Source organism: Corvus kubaryi, unplaced genomic scaffold, assembly GCF_017639235.1.
Source record: "Corvus kubaryi isolate FWS band 111438036 unplaced genomic scaffold, C.kubaryi_AGA036_p1.0 37220, whole genome shotgun sequence".
In the NCBI taxonomy this organism is placed as follows: domain Eukaryota; kingdom Metazoa; phylum Chordata; class Aves; order Passeriformes; family Corvidae; genus Corvus; species Corvus kubaryi.
This window is the reverse complement of record NW_024581063.1, coordinates 1296886-1323517: the sequence shown is the minus strand read 5'-3', so window position 1 is coordinate 1323517 and position 26632 is coordinate 1296886. Positions and strand designations below refer to the sequence as shown.

The following is a 26632-nucleotide window of genomic DNA, read 5'->3' as shown; positions in this document are numbered from 1 at the left end:
CCGGCCCGCAGGCCGCCACCTCTCCCCATTCCTCGGCTCCTGGCCCCGGCTCTGCTGCGGTGCCCGCGGCGGCCCGGCCCGGCCCAGCCCGGTCCAGCCCGGCCCGGCTCGGCCCGGCCCGGCCCGGCGGTGCCGGGACAAACTAAGTTCGGCGGGCGGCCCACGTGTGGCGGGGCCGGGCCGGGCCGGGCCGGGCTGGGCTCGGCTGTCAGCGCGGGGGGCGGCGGGTCCGGCCTTTGTCTCGGGTGGGGACGGCGTGGGCCGGGGGTGGTGTGTGTGGGTGAGTGTCTCTGTGTGTAGGGGTGCCACGGGCCGGACGAGTCCCCAGCCCAGCGGCCCCGTTCGCACCGAGAACCGCACCAGGCTCATGAAACTTTCAAGGGTGTTACAGCCCCGGGTCCCGCCTGCCACTGAGCCGCCCTCTGGTGTAGTCCTCCGCCAGCTGCGGCTGCCCCGTGCCTTCCCCGCAGTCCTGACAGCCCCTGCGCGGCTGCTTCCCCCATCCCTTGCTCTCCCCGCGCTTCCCGGCGCCTGCTATTCCTGCCTTCCCAAGGGATTCCGGTGGCATGCAGTCTCTTCATCCCCTCCCGGAGACACCAGCGCCGTGTGAGCAACCCTTGGCAGATGTTTTCCCTTGTACGCTGTTGTTTTGCAGAATTATCAATATTTAGTAATGGCAATGTATGTGATCAATCCCCACAGCAGGGGATTGGAGCTAGATGGTCATCAAGGTCCCTTCCACCCCAAGCCATTCTATGATTAATTTTCTTGGTGTAACTGGGAAATTATGCTTTCATGCTTCACTGTTAAGTGGCAATCTCAAACCTCCTTCCTGGTTTGAAAGCTGCAGAGCATCTACTTCCGATCTCCAAAAGCCCCTGGGAATAGCACTGCTAGCAAAAGGTTTGTGTGGAGTGGGTGCAGGATGCGGGTCCTGTGGTGCCTCTCCTTGACTTTGAAGCTAATCCATAGCACAAGGCTCTGGGATTTCAAATCCTTCCCCAGGGTTTTTTTGGATGGCTTGGAGCCTTCTAGGTTTCCTGAGCCCTGGAGAAATGTGCTATAGTGGGGCTGAGTTTGCACACTGAAATATACTCTTTACTTCATAAATCCTTCTTTGCTGATTTTATTCACCTCTTCTACTGCTTTGCAAATCTCAGCCTCCACATTTTCGTTGCATCCCAAGCTTGGGTTCTCAGTCCTTTGCACAAGAATGATGGAGTAAGGACAAAGTTCTTTATTTTCAGCTTTCCTCACAAGCTAGTTTACATAATTTCCCTTAGTATCTCTTTCCTGTTTGTTATCTGTGATGAGAGATAAACAGTGTTAAGTCAAAAGTTTAAATTTATGTTAATTAAAAATCACTTCTGTCGATAAAGTGCTTATTCTCTAGAATCTGGGTCAAAACTTGCTTTATTATGAGAAGCTGTAGCTTTGGGTTTGACAAGCTTAAGATGCAATTTTGTGGATAAATACTTGGGTAGAGACTTGTGCCCTCATGATTGCAAAGACAGTAAATTCGCATTTTATAAGACTCAAAGATGAACACCAATGCTTTCTGAAAAAGCAAGGTTTCTCCCAAGAAAAAGATCTTTTGAGATGCTGCAGATACCTGGGATTTATTTTGTCTTGCATTTTAAAACACAGGTGCAGAGAGGTGTTCCAGAGTGGGAAGGGGAAGGTCAAGAGTGATTGGCAGGCTCATTTTTCTCTGTACGATACTCAAGCATGCCAGGTTATGGAATGAAGTGTCTTCCTTTCCAAAGGATTTGTGTGCCAGAAATTTTGGTGCCTAGCTCTCTCCCAGCTGGCACAAGGCTTCCCACCCAAAGGAATGGGAAGTTTCAGGTCCGTGCCTTTGCCAACTGCAGTAATCTGTGTTGTTTCCAAAGTCCTTATCAAGTGCTGGGGATGTGGAGTGTATGGATAATTTGGGCTTCCAGGGACTTCATGCCCAGCTGCACTTCCTTGAGGGACATGATCGTAAATTATTGCATAGCCCTCTGTGCATCTTCATATTTAGGGTTTAATTTAAGAACGAGTGTAAGCTCAGCCACAGCAAGCTGCTCTTAGACCAAGTAAATCTCTGCAGAGTGTTTTGCAGTAGATTAACCAAAGCAGCACCTCTGGGACTTGTCTGAAGGAGTGGCTGAGCTGAAGCTCGAAGACCACTGTGTCCCTGTGCTCCACTCTGAAGTGATTTCTCCTGGCCCAGGAGTTGTTCCCCATTCCAGCAGCCTGGCCAGAAGGGTTGGGCTTTGTTTGGTTTGAGTGTGATGCTTGACAAACTTCTAAACCCAACTGTCAGTAATGACAGCAGCCTTAAAGCAGGGCCCTTTTGGGAAGGCATCAGATGGCTTCTCTCTCTCCCTCTGCCTTGTCCTCCTCTCTGCCTGCACCTCTGCTCCCAGTTCTTCTCCATTGTCCTGGAATCCTGCCACCCTCTCAGTCTCCCTCTCTTGCTGCTGGCTTTGGCAGCGTTACTGCAGCCCAAATTGAGTGTGGCAGGACTTACCTTGCCTGTGGGTGCTCCTTGCCAAGCAGGAACTGGTGTCCTGCTAGTTCTGTTGACATGCTTTGGGTTTTTTTCCCCTCCCCTACATACAGCATGCACCAGCTCACATAAATTTGAGGTTTGAATAAAACATATTAAAAGAATGGCTCATTAAATATTTGTGAAGTCTCTATATTGTACCAACTTGAAAATATTTTGGTTTAACAGTGGAAATCCGGTATCTCTGACAGAAGTGAACACAAATGTTCTAGTAATTCTGAGCTGTCAGTTTTCATGCATCTCATCAGAGCTTGATTATTCCTGCTGTAGGTTGCTGTGTTGAGTGTTCCAAGTCCCCACTTCCTTTCTGAAGAGCTTAGAAAGAGAGAGCTGGCTGAGAACATGATTTCTTCTTACGATTTGGATATGGATCTTTATTCTATCTTTGGGTGGTTTTGCTTCACATGTTTACCTAATTAAGGATTGCCCCTGTTTCAAATAACACTTCTTGGAGCTGTTGTATTGAAATATTTACTGAAGATTTCTATTATTTAAATTCCTCAGGGTAGGGAGCCATCTCACTTTTCAGGCCTGTGTGTGTCTCTTGGGCCAGCTGTTTGCCCCTGCCTTTCTTCCTTGAGGAAGGACTGAGTTCTTCAGATGTGACAATCTGTTGAGGAATAAGCAGCAATTGCTGCCTATTATCTCTACAAAAACCCCAGCCAAGCAAAAAAGCCCCTCTGCTAATGTACTTCAGAGTCTTGTGTTGATGATGGCTGGCTTTGGATTAGTAATGCACCTGACAGTTCAAAAAGATGTCCCCTGCATGAGCTCAGTGTCGTTTCAAAGGTCATGCTTGTACCAGCTCTGTTCTCGGGGATCCCGGATAAGGGGATGCTTGCTGTCTCCCACCATGCTGCTTGAAGCACCTCCGAGGAGCAGCTCTGCCCACATCCCGGGCTTTGGGCAGCTGTGATTTTTGTAACAGAAGATGTTGATGCACATGAATCTTACAAAGGTTGTCCGTGGGGGGAATGTACTTGACAAAGTATTTCTTCTGCTTTTAATTTTAGCTTTCATCATGGGGGACATGAAAACCCCCGACTTTGATGACCTCTTGGCTGCTTTTGACATCCCTGATCCAACTAGCCTGGATGCTAAGGAGACCATTCCATCAGCTGGGGAGGAGAGTGAGAATCACCTGAAGTCGTCAGGAATGTGCATCGATGAGAGTGTGTCCTTATCCCACTCTCTGCCTCCCTCTGATGCGCCTGTTGTGAGTGTGATAGTGAAGAACACAAGTCGCCAGGAGTCTTTTGAGGCAGAAAAGGAGGGGAATCACCTTGGACCTGGTCTGTTACACAATGGGTTTCGTGGCTCTGATCTGCCAGCTGAGGCTCATGCTTTAGTCCATAATTATGGCAAGTTTGAGTCAACTTTTATTAATGGCGATAGCTCAAGAGGTTACTCTGATAAACTGGACCAGTGCAAGTCAGAGCCTTTGCCAACATTTAGTCAGTTTAGCCCCATTTCCAGCCCTGAACCAGAGGATGCATTCAAAGAGAACAGTATTGGGGATAAACCCAAACATGCCCAAACTCCCTATTTCCCACCGCCTTCAATATATATACCAACAGGGGCTTCAGTCCTAGATCATCTTAGGAAGGTGCCAGAGCCCGAATTAAGCATGTTTGATCAGTACTGTAAAAAGGAACAGAAGATGGAAATCCACTGCCAGCCAGAGAATAGGCTGGAAATGAGCAGGAGAGAGCAAGACAAAGCAGTGGAGAGGTTTGCGGAGTCAAGCAAGGACTTGGTAGATACCAACAGCCTTCTTGGAGAAGGCTTGGTGTTTGGAGACCTCCCTCACAATAATTTAGGAGACTGCAAGGGGTCTGTGCCTGAGCTAAACATGTCTTCGTCAATACCACCTCGGCAGAGGCTAAAGCCAACTCATTCCAAGTTGTCGTCCTGCGTGGCAGCGTTAGTAGCTCTTCAGGCCAAAAAGGTTGCATGTATTCCAAAAGGCGATCAGCCAAATTTTACCAAGGAACCTGGTCCTTTTAAAGACGGGATGAAGGGAAGTCCAAAAATGCCCAAGTCACCAAAGAGTCCCCGAAGCCCCTTGGAGGCGGTGAGGAAGGCCAGCAAGCAGCCTGAGAGTCCTCGGAGCGTGTGCAGTGACAGCAGTGGGAAAGGCTCTCCTTCCATGGCAGCTGGCTCTCCACCAGCTATTCCCAAAGTTAGAATAAAGACTATCAAGACATCTTCCGGTGAAATTAAAAGGACTGTAACTAGAATTTTGCCAGAAAACGATGAATTGGGCAAATCTTCAGAAGAGTCACCTGCAGAAACCTCTTCTGCCGAAGAGTTTATCAAGTCTTTCCCATCCCCTGATACTAGTGCAGTTATGGAAAGTGAGGCTGGCAGGAATTCAACCAAAAACGGGGCTGCTGTGGCTATCCAGCTGTCAAATGTAACGAGTCCTTACTCAGACAGTATGAAAATGGATATTGCAAGCAGCACGTGTACCGTGTCCTTATCTCCACTGCCAAACTGTGGCAGCGGTGCCATAAAAGTGGGGGTCAAGAGGCAGCAGCAGGGTACTGTGACGCAGCCATCCAACACGACCACCTCCAGTCTTCTTCCCAAAGCTGTGCACTTGGCAAATCTCAACTTGGTCCCCCACAGTGTTGCCGCTTCTGTTACAGCGAAGACATCGGCACAGAGGCGAAACCAGCCTCAAGTGACACAGATGTCAGTGCCACTGGTGCACCAAGTCAAGAAAGCTGCTCCTGTTGTCATGGAGGCATTCCATAAAGTGCTACACAGTGCCAATCCAGTGCCGATATATACTCCGAACCTTAGCCCCCCGCCTGACACTAGTATTAATTTACCTGCTTCTGGGTATTGTTGCCTGGAATGTGGGGACTCATTTGCCTTAGAGAAAAGCCTGACTCAACACTATAGTAGGCGAAGCGTTCACATTGAAGTCATGTGCACTCAGTGTTCAACTATGCTCCTTTTTTTTAATAAGTGTAGCTTGCTTAAACATGCACGAGATCATAAGAGCAAAGGGTTTATCATGCAGTGTTCTCAGCTGCTCATGAAACCAATTTCCATAGACCAAATGTTTTCACCTTCTCCTACAAGCTCTTCAGTCTCTCCATCTCCTCAGACTTTGCTCTCATCCTCTCCTCCACCTAAGTCCACTGCTGCTTCAGGAGGCGGGGTAGGGATTTCTGCGAACACTCAGCCAGCCTTGCCTCTCTACACGGACCCTCAGAGGCTAATCCGTCATGGACTTAAGTGTTTGGAGTGTAACAAGCAGGAGCAGGATTACGCTTCTTTAGCAGCTCATTACCAGAGGACCTCAGAAGATAATGAGAGACTGGTAAGTCATCATTTTAATGTTATTAGTTAAATCTCTCTGAGTTTAAAGAGATTGTCCTCAAGGGGGAAAAGTAGGCATGGTGGTGGCAAATGAGTTGCTCTGCCTAAAAAAGTGCTTGTGGGGAGGATTTGGAATGCACATGAGCCCAGACGCATGTGCGTGAAGAGACGTTTGGTGGTGTTTGCTTGCCCTCTTTTTACCCCTTGCCAGTAAAAAGAGCAGAGTAAGGAGACTATGGAGATCCTCGAGCATCAAAGAAAGGTGCTGGAGATGAAAGATTGCTTGGATGAGGCGTGCAAGAAAGCCGTAGGGGTGGATCTGTGGAGCGTTTCCTGAAACAGGTTTTTGTGCTGTAAGCATGGCTGGAGGAGATCTGGTACAGTTTAATGTTGCCTTTGTTGGAACTGGTGCCAGAACCTTCCGTGTAACACGTCAGGTGCTATTGTTGCTGTTGGCGTGGTCATGTGTGTATTGGACAGGCCTGCTGTGGTATGTGGGGTGGGAGGGTGGTTCTGGTTTTTTTTCCCCTTTGGGTGGTACAGGGTGAGAGGGTACCATGGTTGTGTAGGGGTTCAAGATCCTTGTTAGTGGCTTCCTGCCTTCCTCCTGTGCTGCCCTGCTCAGGTCTCCACTGCCTTTATGGACCTGGTTGGAATCCCCTTAAATTAAACTCCAGATTAGGTTTCTCCTGATGAAGAGAAGAAGATGATTATTGTTGTGTACCAGGACCATACACTTTGTTTATGGCTTTTATTTTGGAAGACACAGTTCGTCTCGTTTAAGTGTTAACCAACCTGCAGTTGAAGAGGAGGAGGACTCCTTTCTCCTTATCTCTTTGGATGAGGTGAAAGCTTTCCAGGTCGGTATGGTGGCCAGCAGAGCTGGCTCCCGGTGCAAGGGCTTCACAAAATAGGACTCCATGCCATCATTTGGGAAGATGACCACATCTCTGCCATGGCTGTCAGAGCACCTGCACTCTCCAGAGCCTCCCTGTGCTGCTTGAATGGCTTGCAGGAGTATTGAGGTTGCTGTGGTCCCATTTAGATGCTTTGTTATCTTAAATTCATCAGCCACAAAACAAAAAAAAATAGATTATGGCTGAATGGTTTTGATGTCATAAAAAATGGCGAGGCCAGAAGGAATCAGTGTGGCCATGTAATCAGGTTTCTTGCCCGAGGCAGGCCAGTGAGCACTGCGCTCTGTCAACACCTGAACTTATTTTTCAACTCTAATGCATTTTTAGGAAATGTCAGCAGTCTGGCATTAAAAATTCCAGGAGAAGGGATACAGTGGCTGCTCCAAAGTGAGTTAAAATGTTAATCAGTGGCATTAAAACCGTACTTCCTATTTCTGTTGTGGGATTATCAATTCAAGAGCTCCTTAAAGAGGAAAAGAATGTGTGATAGTAAGTATTTTTAGCTTCTAATCAAATAATTTATTCTGCAACTTAACCAAGAATAGACTTTAAGCCTCTCACTTCAGGTAGTTCTGCTAGATGTGAGATTATTTTTGCAGTGTATTTCTGAAGAGAAGCATTGAAAAAAGAGGCTACCTTTGAGCTTCTGAAACCAGTTCCTCCATTTGATCTTCCCATGCTTATAGTCCATGGGATGCATGCAGTGCTCTGGGAGTCCTTTTCCACTGTATCTGCTGTCCTCCAGGCTGCCTGGTGCTCCATGCTGTTCCCAGAAGATCTGCTTCAATAAAGTTGCTACATTTCTAAGGAAATAAGCATTTGTGCCCCATGCCTGTAATTGTATGTCTGGATTTAGCAGTAGCTGATGGAAACCATCCCAATGCCTTTTACCAGAGCCCAGGTGTTTGGTGTCACTGGGCTGAGAGGTAAAAGGATGTGTGAAATTCAGTGGTCTCATAGGGGTCCCTGGTTCTCTGAGCAGTCCAAAGGAAAAGGTAGGGATGACCTTCACATCACATGTCCCACAGGGATAACACAGCGTAGCTCCCAGCAGTATCAAGGTCTGAGAAGCTGAAGGTTTTGCATATAGGGTATTAATGAATGTAATAGTATTAATCATGGTGTGAGAAGGTTGCAGGTGAAGCTGTTGGAATGTGTGTCATAAACTCCTGGAATAGGAGAACATGGCCAGCCCTTTCTGAGATGATACCCTGACTCTGCATTAAGTTAATTCCTTGGGTTGTTCTTTCTATTTTGGTCAGAAAAAAGAGAAATGTTGGTATGAGCAGGAGAGGATCAAGTGTCTGATTTTAGAAACACTTTCTTACATGGTTTCTGTCTCCAGATTTGTGCCAGGACACCTGTGTTTTGGGGCAGTGGTGAAAATTGGATGTAGAGAAATTCTTCCCTGTGATGGGATGAGGCCCTGGCATGGGGTGTGCAGAGAAGCTGTGGCTGCCCCGTCCCCATAAATGTCCAAGGCCAGGTTGGATGGGGCTTGGAGCATTCTGGTCTAGTGGAAGGTGTCCCTGCCCCTGGCAGGGGGTGGAACGAGATGATCTTCATGCTCCCTTCCAACCCAAACCAGTCTGGGATTCTCTGATTCTCTGAAATTGCGTTGCTAAAGAAGGCATTGATGTAGCACCTGTAGTGAACATATTTAGGTGCCCCTAGTAGTGGTTCAAAACCACTGTGTCCACAGGGCAGAAGGTGTTGATTTACATACTGGTACATCTAATTAAAACCACAGTCCACACCAGTCGTCATGCTTGATCCACAGCATGCTGCAGTGGTGGGACAATCTGTCAGAATGCAGAAGTAGTATTAATTGTTGTGGGCAAGCTTGGCTGTGAACCACATCCCTAGATCTCAAGAGACTAACTGTCTAGAGTTTGATCATAATTTTGTGTATTTGAGCAAAAACTGTGTATTTCTTCCTCCATACCTGATGTCTTTCTCACTGTATTGAAATGTTGGTTTGGAAGTGGTGGTATGGGATGCAATTGTCATAGTTTCCTAAAGATAGCAAAAAACTGCACTCTGATAATTTGGAAATTTTTTGTATTTTTAAATTTCTTACTGAATCCCAGAATTCAGGCACAAACTCTTTGCCATGCCTCATTGAGAAACTAGGAAGTACTGATGCTTTTCACATAAAGACATGGCTTAATTTATGCCTTCTAAGGAGCTTCAAGAAGTAGCAGGGCAGGTCCCCATTGTATTATGGCCAAAAGCTTTTAATCTGTGACTATTCAGATGCTTGGTACCAGATTGTCCCTAAAAATGAGAATTCTTGGAGAGGGTAGATGAATATAATAGAATATAATAGAAAGAGCAACTTCAGCTGAAGGGAAAGGGTAAAAGCAATTTATCTGCAGCACCTGGGTTTGTACTAGAAGGTGGAAACCTGTGGAAAATAAGCCAGGTGATTTTTGATCAATGTTCTTGGAAGCTTTTCTGTTAAATGACACCAAATCTGGATGTACATCCAGTGTGACCATAACCTGAGAAACCAAACAGGCTTTGCAGTGCTCAGTTATGGTGCTTTTAACCCAAAAGCTGTTTTGGACATGGCTTTGGTGTGGCACCTTGCTAAGAAGGAAGGGTTGATCCAGGTTGTTGGAGAAAAGAAATAGCAGGAAAGAGACTTGTTTTTCGGTACGATGTTTTCGGTTACCCAGGAGCTGAAGGACGAGCACCCTGCGATAAGAGGCAGGAATGATTGGATTGGAGAGGGGGAAGAGCCTAAGTTGGCTCTGCTCCATGAGAAAACTCATCCTGTGTTGATACTTACGACTTGTCACTTTAATTGGAATTTCTTACCATGACTTTGTGAATTACTCTGACATTTTCAGGTTTCTCAAAGCTGCTTGAAAGGGGATTGTTGGGTTTTCTCTTTCTTCTAGATGGTGGCTTGGGAAATATCTGGTGTTACATTCCTACATGGCTGCGGGTAAATCCCACATTAATAGGACGGATAAAGGGTAAATGACCTTCACAGGTGTGGCCAAAATGAGAGTGACATGGGTGGGTCACAGTTCTGTTGCAGGAAGGAAGGAAGATAGGGATGTGGTCTGGACAGCAGGGAAAGGAGGAGATTTGGAGTAAGTGGGAGGAAGAGAGGGGGACGATGATGTGGCTGAGAAGGTGCTGTGGTTTTCTAAAGGAAAGACCTTTAGAAAAATGATTGAGAGCTTGACCTTAATGTTGTATTTTAAACATGTACATGATTGCAGTTGCTCAGAGTACAGCAGGGAAATCCTACCTGGTTTATTTTGGTACAGAATATTTGTAGGCAGTTCCTCCCAGCTGAATACCATGGTAGGATGGGATCTCCATGGCTTGCAGGAAAGATACAGGCTTGAATAATCCATTTCAGAAACAGAAAGAACTGGATTTATTAGATGTATGTTTTGAGTGGATCACCTTAATGGATCACAGTGACTTTGTCTTTTTTTGGCAACTAGTGAGGCCAATTCTGCAATTTTTGCTTGTGAATTAAGTTGCTCAATGCACCTGTGTACTGCATTTCCATTGCTGAACTGCAAGAAGGAAGCAGTATGGGAATTTGAATAGCTGGGAGGTTGGATTTTGTTCAAACCTCTATGTAGGCATTATGCTTGTCCAGATGTTGAAGAGGTGGTACCAGATGTTTTGTGTAACTTCAGGTCCATTTGGTCTGATACAGTGGTGTGTTCTAGAGCAAGATGTTTTTGGAGGGGTGGAAAGCTGTAGTTTATGCCAAATTAATCTTTATTTCTGGAATAGAGAAATGAGTGTATCCTCATCTCCTTGATGTTCAGTGAGATGGTTGTTACAGTGCTGCATGGAGAATGGATGTACTGGAGAAGTTGGATTTATGAGGTTGGAGCTGAATCAGGTAAAATCCAGGAAATAACTGCAACTGGGATCAGGTTTTTGTGAGATCTCCTCATGGATGGTTTTGGGTACCTCTGGAGTTAATATTTGTGTTAAGGAGACCTTGGAGGATGACTGTGTAAAAAATTTGCTGAACCGAACTAACAAAGTAAGAAGTCATGGAAAGTGGGGAGTATTTTACAGGAGGATCTAGATGATCTTGAAGACTGGGTAGGAATAGTATGAAAAGCAACCAAAGGCAGGATTTTTGGTCTTGAGAAGTCCTTGAATGACTGAGGTGACACAACTGTGCAGGAGACTTGCGTCAATCTGCAGCACCCGTCAGGGCTGTGGTAATGCTCCCTCTTGCTAGAAATAACCGAGCTGGAAAGAAGTGTATTGTTTTGTTTATCAGGGTAGACTGGAATAAGTGAGGAAAGAATGACCAGAAATGGAAATATGATCTCTTAAGGGGAAATTAAAACACCTTTATGAGTTTAGCTTGGCAAAGGCCTGGTAAGTGAGGGTGGGTCTACTTCAGCACTGAAGCAGACAAAGGATTAAGGTGGGTATAGTGGCACTTTTTTACCCACCAGAAACGAAAGCTGCCTATAGGAAGTATTTCCTGTTCTCACAGGAATTGCTCTGGGCAGTTCATCAGCATCAGACAGTTTTTTGTAGCCTTTTCAGGGCTCAAATTACAGGAGAGGAACAAAGCCCATGCAGCTCCTGGTGCCTGCATTTAGGATGTGCTTTTCATTAGTGTCCTCTGTATTCACTCTCACCCTGTATCTGGTGCGAGGTTTGTAGAAAGGAGCTTTTAAATTTAGGGACAATAATGATGCAAGAACAGACTGAAATAGATTTACATAGAAAATTAGAGGATGGTCTGTAATCATCAGAGGAATGACTTCTGGAAGAGCTTTGCAGCAGAAGTAACGGAACAAAAGACACAAACTGGTTTTGAGATGGAGCTTATTTGTTTTCTTGGCAGGGACAGACCAGTGCACAATAACATGTTCAAGAATTAAAAGTACTTCCTTACCCTCTCGGGCACAATTGTCCATCTGCTGGTAACCAGAGATGTTTAATCCTTTTTTCTTTTCCTTTCTTTTTTGACTTGACCACCCAAAATCCACCAAGGTAGCTAACAACTCGAATGAAGTACAAAATATAAACTCAGGACCTCTGAATTTTCTTGAACCTTTATGCTTTTGTCCTCCTTACTCTTTTTCTTGTTCTTTTATCTTTTTTTTTGTCCAATAAGAATTTTTCGGTGAGTTGTGACGTGTCCTGTTTACATACCACCTACACTGGAGTTACTTAAAAGCAATTTTATTGCTGCTTTTTCTTCTTCCTTCCTCCTCTTAAATCAATGCTTTATAATTTATTGGCTAAAACTTGCCAGGAGCTAGTCGGACCACATGCCGCCCTGGTAATTTCCCAGCGGCAAAAAAAGAAAGGCAGCAGCTGTATTTTTCCTATTTGTCTCTTCCTTCCCCCTCCAAGTTCATGTTTTAATTTAGAAAACAAGAGGGTTGAAAATCAGCAAAAAATTCCCTTGGCCCCATAAAGCACTGTTTTCTCCCTGTCCCAAACCAAGAGTGATTAATGCAGTCCTTAGGTACTAGCAAGGATGGATTTTGTTTTATATGGAAATTTTCCCTGTGGATTTTGTAGAAGCAAAGGGATATGGAAGATGTTACGATGAAAACATGTTGGGGTAATGGAGCTCCAGGCAGAGATTGCTGGGAGTGAAGACAAAGAGATGAGTGGCAGGATAGCAGAGCCTGCACCCAAGGCCAAACCAGAGCATCAGGATGAGGAGGAGAGGCTGGTGAGGAAGAAAAGCCAGGGTGCGGCTCCGTGGTCTGCTTAAATCAGTGTGTGATCTGTTGCCATGAGGCAACAATCCACCCTCTTCTCCTTCACCACCCATGCCTGGCCCTGGTGGTCCTGCAGCCCCTGGGGGACTGAGAGCAGCTGGAGGGAAGGGGATAAAGAGCAGGGCTGGGAACTGGGGGCCAGGACATGGCTGAGAGTGACGAGGAGGAGACAGCTGGAGGGAGACAGGAGGGCTGTCCTGGGTAGGATGGAAGTGGTGTTCGCTGGGACTAAAAGGAAGAGTCTTGCTCCTGCATTTTTCTTCCAGCTGAGAATATCAGAAGTGACTGCAGAGCTCTGGGGGTGACAGGCAGGGGAATGAGAGCCCAGGTAGTAGTGATGGTCTGCTCAATCCTGCTGTGAGGAGAAGGTGCCCTCTGAAGTGTCTAATGCTGATGCAAACACCACGGGCAATAAACGCAGTCTCCAATCCAGAGAAGCCGTGGCTGCTGCATCCCTGGAAGTGTTCAAGGCCAGATTGGACGGGGCTTGGAGCAACCTGGTCTAGTGTAAGGTGTCCCTGCCCATGGCAGGGGGTGGAATGAATGATGACCATTCTGTGATCCTGTGATCTATGTGCAGGACTCTGGTCATGTTGACATCACAGGAAAGAGATGGGATGTATTGCATGACTGGAGTGTTGTGATGAAGGGACACAGGATTTCTGGGAAGGACAGGCCAGGAAAACAAGAAATTGGGGTGCAAGGTGAGAAGAAAAAGGCAGAGCTGGGAGGCTGTGAGATGGTCATCACGGGTGGGCAGGAATCAACCCTGCAGGGTGGAGGAAAGAGCAGAAGGCTTTAACATCACCATTGTAAGAAAAGAGAGGGAACGTGTGCCACGTAGCACATGGGGTCACACTGGTGACTTGAAATTGTGTGTGTGAAAACTCATTTAATCCACTAAGTGATCATTTCAGCAAGTGGGAGTTCCGATTTCTAGTTGGAACCAGGTGCCTACTCAGCCTTACTCCTCACATTCTTCTCCTGCTCCATCATGGAGTCCTTCCCATGGGAGACAGTCCTTCACAAACAGCTTCAGCATAAGTCCTTTCCACAGGCTGCAGTTCTTCAGGATCTGCTCTGGGATGAATCCTTTCTGTGGGGTGCAGTCCTTCAGGAACAGGCTGGAAGAGCATGGGCCTCCCATGGGGTCACAGGTCCTGCCAGAAAACCTGCTCCAGTGAGGGCTCTCTCCATGGGCTGCAGTGTCCTCCAGGGCACATCCACTGTGGTCCTCCATGGATTGGAGGGGGACAACCTGTGTCACCATTGATTCATGATGGTACGCAGGGGAACCTGCTCTGGCATCTGGGCTATTTCTCTCACATCTTCTCACTCCCCTCTCCCAGCTGCTGCACAGCATCTTTTACCTTTTCCTTATCCCAGACGTGCTGCTCAAGAGTTTGGCCTTGGCCAGTGACAGATCCATCACAGAAGTCTGTCCAACATGGAGGAAACTTCTGGTGTCTTCTCAGAGGCCACCCCTGCAGTACCTCCCTATCAAAACCTTGCCATGTAAACGCGGTACAGTGGGTCAAAAGAAAAGATGTGGAAACTGAAATTCTTGAAATTAAAGCTGAGATCATAAAGAGAGAAGAGCTACAGATTTAGCAAATTCAGAAGTAAGCTGGTTTGATGCAATGTTGTCTAAGATCTGTGATGCTAGTGGATTTTTCCATTGCAATTCCACTTTGCTTCTCTAAGCTGTCAAGTTTCTAGATTTACACTGATGCTTTAACCAGGGATTTTTCCAGGTACCAAAAAAATGGATTTTGTGTTTATTTAACAGCCTTAGTTGCCAAAGATAAGTTTTTATTTGAGTGCCTTACTGAAGCTTAAGCATCGTTGCGTTGGGATGATTGAGATGTGTGTATAGGAGTTGGTCTTGGTGAAGGTCTGAGGAGGACACTGGATTTGGGAGTTAGTGAGGTTGAGGGATGCAAATACAAAAGGTCTAAGGGAGGAGGTGGCATGCAACAATGAGGCTGAGGATGAATAGATGTGAGGGGGGAGTGAGCTGAAGGTAGAAAATAGGATGGATGGGAGAAGTTTGGGATTAAAGGGTGTCTTGTGATCATGTCCTTTGGCTGAAGGTCAGGCAGGCTCCCTCAGTGGCATTGGCTCCTTAGGCTGACAAAATAGGGAACTATAACCTAAGGAAATAACAATAGCTGCTCTGCTTGGGTATGGCAACAGAGGAGTGTTAATTAGGATAGAATCTCTACATTAGGACTGACCTTAACCTCTGTTTTGTCACTGAAACTTGAACGCACTGGTTTTAGGATATTAGTTTGGTTCTAGATTTTTCTTCTTCAAATGAATAATCTTGAGTTTCTGTTGAAGGGGTTTTTTTCATCCATTAATTGAACATGTTAATGCAATGATGCCTGTTCATTTAGAGAGAACCTGGGCAGGAGTATAGTTCAGTTATCACAGCAACAGCAGATTCAGTTCTCTGCTCACCGCTTCTCCTCACATTGGTAAAATGTTGTGTAGCAGTGCTGTAACCTGGATGGTTGAAAGAAGTCAAAAATAGCCCTCCAAGCATCTGGAGCTTGACTGTAGTGTGGCCCACAAACAGTGGGGGATGCGGGAGGGGGAGCACAGGGGGCAGAGATGAAGGTGTTGGGACCAGCTGTGCTCCCAGAGCCAGCACATCACAGCACTACAGTTAAAGCACCCCTGCTGGGGGTTGCGGGTTGCTGGCATTGATCCCAGCCAGGCAGTAAGGGAGAGCTAATGGGAAGTTAACCTTTAACTTTAAGTACTAATTGGTCACTATTTTTTTTTAATAGCAAGAGGATCCTGCTAATCTCTGTCCGTGATCCCTTGGCTGCCCCTGCAGCTCTGCCTTAAGCAGAAAAATTATAGCTTGCAAAAGGCTGGATTTGGGAAGAACTGGGGCTGTTAGGGCACCACTGGTAGGGGATTTTTGGTTTGAATATATTAGGGGCAAGCATTCTTTAAAACATTAGCAGTCTGCAAATATAATTTCTGTTCCCCTATGACTGTTTCACTTTGAGTCCTTAGTAATTTTGTTGTTGTTTTTTGGGGTCTGCTTTTTTTTTTTTTTTTTTGGTTTGGTTTTGTTTAGAGATAATTTGGTTTGTGAATCTTTTCCTCTTTCCTTGCCCTGGTCCCATGCCATAGGGTTGGTGCCTAAGTGTTTTTAACTGAAGCTCCATGATGATCATGTGAAGGTGGACCCTTGTAGTCTGCCTTGGGGGCAGCTCTGAAGTAGGTGTGGACTTCATCACCATTGCTTAACCCTGGAACAGCAAAGAGACTAAAACTGCTGGAATGTTTCTTTGCTCATGCTAAAGCCCTGTCCACAGGCACTGTCTGGGGCAAAACTGTGTGTTACTATAAATGCCCTGATTTGCAAACACCTCTATGGCCACAGGGTTGGGTTTAACAGACGAACTTTTTTTGAGTAGTAGTAGTTCAATCTTCACTGTATCTCAGTGAATATTTAATTTTTTTTTCCCTTTTGAAGAAGCTAACAAGTAAAAATGGGAATCAACTCAAGTATTCCAAAACCGGCTGAGCTTCTGAGCATTTGCCTGTGTGTGAATGTGACTTGTGGAAGAAAAGCCCAAATGAAATGTGTCAGGCAAACCAGAATTAAAGAAAACTTGTAATAAATAACTCTTGATTAAAGCATAGGCTATGGGAGTATAGGAAAATCACAGACATTACACAACTCAAAATCCTGTCCTGGTAACATGCTTTAGAAATAACTGACTAATGAATGTCTCAAATTGCTGCCAGACTTCTTTGAAAAGTCATGGAAAACTAGGAGAGAGATAAAAATGTGACATCTGGAACCGAGTTATAATTTCTCATACGAAGCAGAATAGTTGCAAAAGGAAAAACCACTCCGTGTCCAAGACTTAGCGTTTGGTGGGGAGCCCAGAGTGGCCACACATTGGCTCCTGACAAGTGCAGCAGCTCCTGGTGCAAAAGGGATGAGCAGAACCTCCTGTAATCCCCCTGGGCAGGATATCTGGCCTCGTGTCTTCTGCAGGCATTGAGAAAAGGATGAGTGTGAGCATGAAGATACCAGTTATGTTTTTTTTCTCTTCCTGGAACCTTCCTCAGCTCTAGTATGTTCCTTGCTTGGTTCATTTTATTACCCTCAGCCCTACATGTTCTTTTTGCAGCCAGCCCTCGTGGTCAGCCCTTACCTGTAACGTGCTGAGCTACTGGGTTATGATCATCAGTTTGAAGAGCCCAAATGCCAGCAGAACTTCCTGGGGACCTTGCTTTGTCAGAGGACTGCTTGTTGTTCTCTTCTAACCACTTACTTATCCAAGCAAAGTCCTTCTCTTATGTGGTGGTACCTTAGTTTCCTCAAAATCCTGTAGTGAAGGGTGTTGCAAAGCTGTTTGGGAAATCCAGGTATCCTGACCCATTGCAGCCCAGATCTTCCTAACCCATGTGGTTGTTGACTCCTCTGGAGAGCCCGGATAGCTCCATGTGGCCAGAAGGGAGAAGCTCCATTGACTTCTCCCAAGTTCAGAAGTCATGCTGCTTAACCATGACAGTTTCCTTACTCTTGCTCATTTATCCTTGTGTCTCATCACTCTTCTTTGTCTGTTTACTGCCCAACGACTAGACTCTCCCACAAGACAATCTGAACTTGGAGCCTTGGGCTGGTGTTTGTCCCCCCTGTGGTGTGTGGTGTCAGTGTGGGAATCCTTCCAGCTCCTTCCGTGGTGTCTGCAGGAGCGATGAATTCATTTAGCCTCATCCTCACTGAGTCTTCTTTTTATTCCTGTATCATGTGTCCACACTTTCTGGCAGTCTTCCTGCCAGGCCTGAAGTAGATAACTACAGTTTTGATGCCTCTTGCTCACAGTCCCCAAACTTTTCTGCCCTGTGTTAGCATGGTTTTGGTCCCTGTGGAGCCTTTCACATAACACAGGAGGTGACAGGAGCTCGCTGCTCCTCTGACATCCCCAGGCAGCAGCACCCTGGCATGTAGCTCATCAAATACTGAGTGGTTTTGGCATATTTTAGATCCAGCACAGGAACACACAGAGTGGTGAAAATTCAGGTTTTCAATGTGTGGTGATTGATTTTGGGAGCAGTGGGTATGACATGCGTGGGAGGAAGAGGTGAGCCTCAAACTGACTTAAAATCCAAACTAAATTGGCTTTGACAAGGCAGGATCTGGAGAGAGGGTTTCTCACTGAGTTACAAGGGCAAAGGTGCTTTCAGCTTGTGGTTGTGCTGACTCTGCCTTAAATACTAGTTGAGATCACAGCAAGAAGAGTCCTGTTTTAACAATGCCAGGGAGATAAATTTTCCATTGCAAATCTCAAGCCAGTTAGAAAAAAACGTCTTAACCACAATAAAACTGCTTTTACTTATGACTTACTTATTACTTACTACTCTTACTTACTACGAATTTATTGCTGATTACTTACTTCTTGTAGCTCTTACTTGGGGATTTGAGTGCACTTTGGATAGTTAAGGGTCCTGCTCAACTCCTCGCAGAGAGATCCTGGGGGCTTTTCTATTTCCCATTTTCCCATTCCCATGCCTCATTAGCACTGTTTTTCTTTGCTGAAACTGGGGGACTTCTGCAGCATTTGAAATGCTCTTTGAGTTTCCTTTAATTGCAGATGGGTGTGTACATAGGGTCTCTCTACCACGTGGTTTTTCCACTCATTTCTCTCCTTCCTGGAGAAACCGTTTCTCCTCTAAACTTAAGTTGTGGCATGTCCTGGGTCAAGTGCCTGAAGCTTCTCATGTGTTTGGCAATTTCTGTGGTTTTCACTTTTGAATGCCTAATTTTTTATTCCCTTCCACCCCATGAACCTTTCAGGTTTGTCATAGCTTTGCATTTTATTATAAGTGATGCTTTCTCTTAGCTGCAGGGGTTTTGACAGCTCCCTGATGGATGTTATGTAGTGGAGCATCTCAGAGGTGCTGCATGAAATAGTAATGATATAGAAAAGGGAGTTGGCCATTAATTTTATGCTATTTTTTTTCAGATTTAGGGGCGTCTGTCCCATGTTTCTACCCTGGCTGCCAGCAGTGAAGTCCACAGAAATTATTTAATTAAATTACCTGATCTGATAATCCATAATTAGCTGCCTGCTGTTGTTCATTCTTAAGTTAGAGGAGTGATTTTGCTTGGGATTATTGTCGAAAGAGTTTTTGCTCCTGAGGGTCTCAGGGTGGGCTGGGATCTGTTCCAGCTCTACTCCTGCTCAGGCATCCAGTACTGTGCATCCTACAGAGGATGAATAGCTGCTCCTGGGCTTTGAAGGAATATAGAGACACCTGTGAAAGGGAGCAGAGGTTTGACAGCTGTTAAAAATGGGATGATACATCCACATAAAAACTTTACATGTCAGGTAAATGATGCTTCTGCAAGGCAGTTTTGATAGAAAGCGTTCGTGTAAAAATGGTTTTCGTTAAGGATGAAGTAGGGAGAGAAAGAGGCTTTGCATTATTTCTAGTCATCAAGAAGTTTCTGTAAGGGAAACACACATAGTTTGTGGTCTTGGAAAGTTCAAATTTCATCTGATACAAAGAAATTTTGCAAGACGCGCAGCAGTGGTTTTGATGGGGAAGGTGCACATCAGGACTGCACTGCCTTCAGCAGCAGGGGTTTGGAGTTGGGCTATAATTTTCCTCCTTTTTTATGATGGTTTGGTGTGGGGTGGGGGCTTGTTGAGAAAAGTGCTCTCCTCAAATCAGGAAATGAAAGTGCTGAGCATTGAGAACATCCTCAGAGCTAAGAGGTGAAAGAGTTTGCTTTTCTTTTTTAGGGGGTAAAAAGGAAATAAACCTGAGGATGTGGTTTAAATATGGAGCTTTTACTTGGAATGGTTAATTGTGAAAATGTTGGGAAAAGATGATAAGGAGATTAGTTAAAGAGCTTTGTGGAGATGATGCTGCTGCTAGAGGAGTATGCCTGTGCTTCCTTTAAACCTGGAAGTTTTCTGGGGTGAATTTGGGGGGAAAAAAACGCCAAACAGAGAATAACTGACTTTCTTCCTTTCTTCCATCAGACGTGCCAAGTGTGCCAGATGATGCTGCCCAACCAGTGCAGTTACTGTGCCCACCAGAGGATCCACGCTCACAAGTCCCCGTACTGCTGCCCGGAGTGCGGGGCCGTGTGCCGCTCCGCCTACTTCCAGACCCACGTCAAGGAGAACTGCCTGCACTACTCCCGCAAAGTTGGCTTCAGGTGTGTGCAGCTCCACAGGCTCTCTGGGAAGCTGGCATTTACACCTCTGCTATTTGGTTGTGCTTGTGAGGTTATGGCTGTCCCTGTCCTGGCTGTGCTCCCTCCCAGTTTGTTTTGTGTGCCTTCTCACTGGCAGAGCAGGAGACAACACACACACACAAAAAAGTCCTTGACTTAGGATAAGGACTTAGCAAAAACCAAAACATCGGTGTGTTATCAATGTTACTCTCATTCCAAAACACAACACTGTAGCAGCTACTGAGAAGAAATTAACTCTATCCCAGCTGAAACTGGGACACCCATCCCTGGAAGTGTTCAAGGCCAGGTTGAACAGGGCTTGGAGCAACCTGGTGTAGTGGAAGGTGTCCCTGCCCATGGCAGGGAGTGGATGGAATGAGCTTTAAAGTCCTTCTCAACCCAAAACATTATGTGACTGTGAAATGTGTCTTACTTACAGCAGAAATGAAAGTGGATGTAGCTGGAGCCTGGCGTGGTTTTCTGCATGACAAAACACATTTGAAATGGGAAATTACTAACTGGATTTAAGGAAGGTTTCTGAGAGCAGACATTATTTTGTGGCATCTTTGAGCTGAAAAGCTCTTGTATTGAATTCATGTTGCAACTGGGTGTCTCAGGATTGATACTTATAGCAAAAAGATTGCAGATCTTAATCCTCTAAATCTCCTTAAGGCTTGAATTTATATTTATGTCAGTTATAATGGGCTGAGGATGTGTGCCTCTGTGAGAAGAAGCATAGATTATTTCCTTCTATGGCCCTGCAACTCTCCGAACACTTCTCATGAGCTGAGACAGGTGGAGGAAGGCTCCCAAGGTTCTGGATGTGGTACAATATCTCCAGTAAAACTGCTTGCTCTAATTAGATGTTACTTTTCCCTACAAGCCTTCCCTCCATGGCATGTTTGGATCACCGAAGCTGCAGCACAGCTTTAAACACATGATGATTTGCTTGGGACATGAGACTGGGTATTTTTTGAGTTTGCTTTAAGTTCTGTTTTTTCTCTTGGTTGCCATTAAATACTCTGAGATTTCAAACAAACAGGGCAATTTCTGTTCTTGGAGCTGTTCTTTTAAGATGTCTGCAGATTCAGGAAGCTCTGCTGTGTGGTTTGGTCTGAATCACACCGAGGTTTTCAAGGGCTTTTTCTTTCAACCGTGAAGACAAGAGGCACATAACAAACTGATTCTGAGTTTAATTATATACAGATAAGGTTTTTTAATGTGGGGTCTGATTTGAGGAGACCCAGCCCACAACAAAGAATTAATTCCATCACATATTAAATGGCTGTGACACTGGGGCTGTTTGAAAATTAATTAATCCGGGAAGGAGGAAGGCTGGAGGAAAAATGTTTTCCCTGAGATGGAAAAATGGGAATGGAGTGGATGTCAGAAAATTAACTTGGGTTTGGTGTAGTTCTTGGGACTTCAGTGGCACCTGGGAATCAGCAATGAGAACTTCAGTCTGTCTACAGATGTCGTTAGCAGATACCTGCTTGCTGTGCCAGGGACATTAATGAAGATCTAAACAAAGGCAAAGCTCACAAATTATACTTATGGGTTTTTTAGCTTTACCCAGCTCTCTAAAAGCTGAATTTCTTTAACTGCTCCTCTAATTCACATCTGCTGAAGCTCATCTGTGAAAGCTGAGTCCACTAGACAGGTGAATGTCTGGCTGTGCCATCCTTGTTATCCTGCCTGTCTCTGCTGCAGGGCTGATGTCACTGACATTGTTGAAAACAGAAGAGATAAATTTTGGTTGCAGAGCCATATCTAGATAATCTGTGGCACCTGCCCTGTAGTCACAGAGTGACTTTAATCTTTTTTTTCACGTTTCTTACTTGCAGAGCCAAAAAGCTGAGGAACTCTTTGAATCCCCCCAGGATGAGCATGACTCTTGCTGCTTCTCTTTATGTTCCTGTTTTTCTTGATTTTCTGGAGCATAGATTTGGTTTTGGTCTTGTGATAAGTGCTTATTCTGTCTCCTTTTCTGCTAATACCCCAATGCTTTCAATTAAATTTGGGGTATGGTTGTTTTATTTGGAGTTGAGTCATGGCTAGTGATTGCACTGAAAATGAGAATAGTCTTCTACAGTTAGAGATGAAACTCAGCAAGATTGTCCTTAATGCTCCTTTCTTCTTGGCTCCAAGTGTCAGCTTGCCCACTTTTTCCAAGCCCCTTCCAGCTGTCCCCACCAATTTGGGGCTCATTTTTCTGCTTGGTGCCATTTGGAGAATTGAGAGGCTGGAAGGTGATGGCATAGGAAGCATTCAGAGGGTTAAGACAGCATCTTGTAGCTGTTATCTCCTCTCACAGGATGCTTTCCAGGACTTCTAGCCACCCCTCCTTGCCCTGAGGGATCCAAGAGTGCTGGGGATGATAGTGGAATTTGCAATTTGCAAGAATTACATGGCAAGCCTCTTGACATCTCCATCCACTTTGTTCAGCTAATTAGTTTATCAGACCTTGTCCTTCTGGCACTGGGATTCTTAATTACAAAGTGGCTGTTGCTTAGACTTCCATTTACTGTAAATTAAATTAACCTGTGATCATTTGACCCGAGTTAGTGCTTGTTTCGATCCTCATTCTTAATGAAGTACTTCCCAAGATCAAGTGTCAGGCAGAACCATCTCTTGTTAGTTCTGGGAGTGTTTGTGGAGAAAGCCCATTGGATATTCCTGGATGTACCAGCCATTCCTTACTGCCAGGATTAGTATTTATTCTTCCATAATAATGTGGTTCCTGGTCTTACTGTACTAGAATTGCCTCTCTCCCCCTGTCTCATGTGCTTGAGGATCAGGCTTGAAGGCAGAGCTACCCCAGCAGAATGTTTTCATGCTTCCCCAAAGGTGACACCACCTTCTGTCACTGCTTCGCTTTCGAAATTTAAGAAAACAGCAGTTCTGTGTTTTCTTAAAAGTCTGGGGGAGAGGGTTTGGTTCCTTTAGGCTGGCTTCTGCCTAATGATCTTTTGAAGTGTAACTTCAAAGCCTGGGCTTGTTTCCTAAACGCTGTTGGGAGGCTGGTTCGGAGGGAAGGATATTCCAGCAGCTTGTTTGTTTTTGATACGGGCTTGGAGCTGCTCCAGTGCGCGTTAGCTGGGGTCCATCTGCAGCAGCAGCGCCGAGCGCGCGGCCCCGAACGCGCCGTGGGCACACACGGCCCTCAGAATGAAGGGAGAACCTGTTCATAAGGTGAGGAGCTTGTCCCTTGTGCATCTCACATCCCACAAGCACAAGGTTGGCCCTTGCATTGCCAGGCTGGGCTCTCCTGCTCTAGCATCTGTACGTGCAGTGCTGGCTTAAGCAGAGTTCCACTGGTGTCATTTTGATGGAATACCCTTGGGAGAGGCTGTTCTGGTCCCAGATCAGCAGAGGTGCACCTATGGGATGGCAAACCCTGCAGCTGCTCTGCTCGAGGCAGGTGAGGGCAGGTGGCTGCATCCTCACATGCCCTTCTAAGTTGGAGCATGGCATCTCTCAGAGCACAGCAGGTAGATCTGGGGAGGAGCGTTAAAGTCAAATGAAGTAAGGTTGCTGGTTGTTGCCATCTTGTGGGAATATCAGGTGTGTGTCTGGAGGAGAGGTGGGCTGGGACCAGAGGGGTGGCCCTGCTCTCCTCTTGGCCTTATTTTCAGCTGCCGAGAAGAATCCTTTTCTCCTTTCTCTCTCTCTTCCCTGAGCACCCAGGCAGCCCTTCCAAACAAGCACTTTCCAGGCAGCACCTGCATCTTAATGATTTTAATGAGCTTTATCAGTTCCTCGGGTGTTTCTGTTGCTGTTTTCAGTATCTTTGCTGTTGCTGTTGTGATTTTCTGGAGCTCAGTGGAGTAGCAGTTGCTGAAGATTTCTGACTGGATATTCTTGCTCTTTATTTTGTACTGGGGACTAACTGGTATTTGTGCTGCTTTCTGCCACAGGGAGATCTCATCAGGTACTTTTACTTTAGTCCTTCACTTGTGCCTGTGCTGGAATTGGCTTTCACAGGTACAGGGCTGGCATTCTGTTGAACCACATCTTTATTCTTTTTGGGTTGTTTTAGTCTCTGAAGGTTTCTTTTATAGGTCTTGTTTGCTTGTTGCTAACATTTAGCTGTAAGTTTTGCCCCAAATTCCTGTATCTTATTCCTCCTTGACTCTTCTACATTAATATGGAAGAGATTGAACTGATTGAACCAAGGACCCACTGCAGCCTGGTCCTTCCATCTGTGCCGTTCCAGGGGTGTGATGGAAGCGATGCTGTGGCTGTAACTCAGCTCTTTGTCATCCCTCCCCAGGTGCATCCATTGTGGAGTTGTCTTCATGACCCTCGCCATGCTCAAAGTGCACATCCATGAGAAACACTGCGAAGTCTTCCACAAGTGTTCTTTTTGCCCGAAGGCCTTCAAGTCTGCCGACAGCACCATGGCTCACATGGCCAGCCAGCACCCAACAGAGCCTCACAAGACTACTCAGTAAGTGTTTTGGCTTTATCTCTTCTTCTCCTTCGCTGGGTGGCTCCAAGATTCCCCCTTTCACTCAGTTTTTTTCTGGTTTTGGCTTCTGTCCTTGTATAAGATGATCCATTGCTTTGTCTGCCAGCAGGGGTCTGCTCCAAACCAGAGCATGCTGTCCTTGGTACAAACACAGTCTCCTGGGTAGGAGAGGACTTTGGGCAGGGAAGAACTAAACATCCATAAAAGGAACTTAATTGTCACCTCTTTGTCCAGCAGGCCCACAGTGGCACCTCTGGGTAGATGGCTCCAGGGCAGCTGCTGCATCTGGCACTCAAAGGGAAGAGGAGAGTTATCCCAGGCAGTGTTGCCCCCAAAAATCACTAGAGAGAAGCCTCCTGATTTTTCCACTCTGTAGCTTTTCCCTCCAAGGCTTGAGCTGGTGCCAAAAATCTGTGCTTTAAGGGAGGAACTATGGAAAGGTGGGATTGAAAGCAGTGTGTAGCTGGCTGGTATGCTTTGTGTTTGCTCCCATCTGTGCTCACACACACTGGAGTTATGCATATGCATAGAAGTAAACTTATTTTTAGCAAGCTGTGGTATGTGCCTGAGGCATTTTGTTGTTCTTCCCAGTTGAGTTAGTGGTTCAACTGCCCACGTGGGTGTGCGTTGACAATACATGGAGAGCACAGCCCTCCTCAGAAGTCCATCCCTTTCTGGAGTTGCTGAGATAACTTTTTCCATTGTCTTGAGGCAGAGAGACTGAATTTACTTTCTTTAATTGTTTCAGGGTGATCTACAAATGCTCTTGCGAGATGGTCTTTAACAAGAAGAAGCTGCTCCAAGAGCACTTCCTGCAGAACACCAGCAAGTTGTTAGTGGGAGTGTTTAAGTGCCCACAGTGTCAGCTGGTGTATATGCAGAAGCAGCAGCTAATGCAGCACGTTAAGGTAGGTGACTCCCTCCCTTACTGGTGCAAGATCCTGTGTTTTGAGTTCACAGAGAATTTACATCAACCATGTGAGGCAAGTGGTTGAAGAAGTGGAAGATTCTTGAGGAATATCTTAGTGGAAAATATACACTACAGTGATTTACAGGATCTGGAAATGTCAGTGGAGTGGTTTGTGTTAGTTGGCTTAATGCAGGCAGTTCCTCTCATCTAGATGCATTTTAGCTGTATGACAAAAACTTGTTTTTACAGGTAAATCTGTTTGATTTTTTAGCTCTTCTGTTTTCCTAGAACCACAGAAACACAGACTGGTTTGGGTTGGAAGGGACCTTAAAGCCCATTTCATTCTACCCCCTGCAGGGACACCTTCCTCTATCCCAGGTTGCTCCAGGCCATGTCCAATGTGGCTTTGAACACTTCCAGGGATGGGGAGTCCCCAGCCTCTTAAACTGAAAGAAAGTAATTAAATTCATGTGGCAGCTTTATCTTTGGTTGGGAGACAGGAACAATTAATCTCTGCCCACAGTGTTACTGAATTTATATAGTGAAAGCTGCATCTACCATTTTGGGTGCTCACCTGAAGAGCTTTGGCCCCTTTGCAGCTGCCCCAGAGGGAGGTCACATGGCATCTAACAGCCTGATTCCGTGCTGCTCTGAACCACACCGGACTGCACGAGGGGACTGGCAAAGGCAGAAGTGCTTACCCTGGAGGTGCCAGCCTTACAGGTCTGATTACCCCATCCATGTAAAAGTGCCACGTTTTTCTGTAATCTTGCTCAGGATATTTTTAAGTTCAGTGTTCAACAACGCTCCATGGAAATCCTGTTGGAAGATTTCTCAGTGGCATTCTGAAGAAAGAGCTTGCAGTCTTCTTTCCTTTTGATTAGGAAAAAAAAAAAGGATTCTTTTTTTTTTTAATCAGTGACTTTATTTTTTTTATACTTACACTGCAAAAGCCAGAAGATTTGTTAGCTCATTCCTGAAAGCAAAACCCATTCAAAACTCCTTCTTTGCTCTCTCCCCCATGTCTTTAACTTGGAAATCTGGAAGTGCTTTGCATGCAGTAATGAATTACAATTTGAAGCCCTCCTGTGAAGTCAATGATTACTAATATTGGTGCATTATAGCTAGGAAAATAAAGTTGAGATTAAGGCTGGGACCTTCAAAGAGGTGTTCATCCCCAGTGCTAAAAAGCTGGAGCTGAGATATACACCTTGTGGTTCACTGTCAGATCCCACCCCAGGAACCTGCCTGCAGCAGTTTGTACACCAGCGCCCTGAGATCTTCACCACAAAGCTTTGTCTCTTAACCTCTGAGGTAATTGAAGGCTTTTTGGCTGTGGCAGGGTAGTAATTGCACCCCCCCATCTCCTCTGCAGTCACCTTCATGCAGTAGAGTTTTTAGGAAGGGCTGTCTAGCGTGTGCCTACAAACAAAATAAAGAATCCATGTGCCTCCTCATCTTCCTTGGCTTTAAAGCGT

At 45.7% G+C, this 26632-nt stretch overlaps 1 protein-coding gene across 1 annotated transcript in view; it reads left to right on the top strand.

The window, feature by feature from the left end:
- ZNF592 (zinc finger protein 592) overlaps window positions 1-26632 on the top strand; it is a 36302-nt gene that overhangs the window by 545 nt on the left and 9125 nt on the right. The window contains exons 2-5 of the mRNA XM_042022803.1: window positions 3568-5888; window positions 19577-19755; window positions 24047-24223; window positions 24993-25152. Coding sequence (XP_041878737.1) covers window positions 3576-5888; window positions 19577-19755; window positions 24047-24223; window positions 24993-25152 — 2829 coding nt within the window. The 5' untranslated portion in view covers window positions 3568-3575. The remainder of the gene's footprint in view (window positions 1-3567; window positions 5889-19576; window positions 19756-24046; window positions 24224-24992; window positions 25153-26632) is intronic.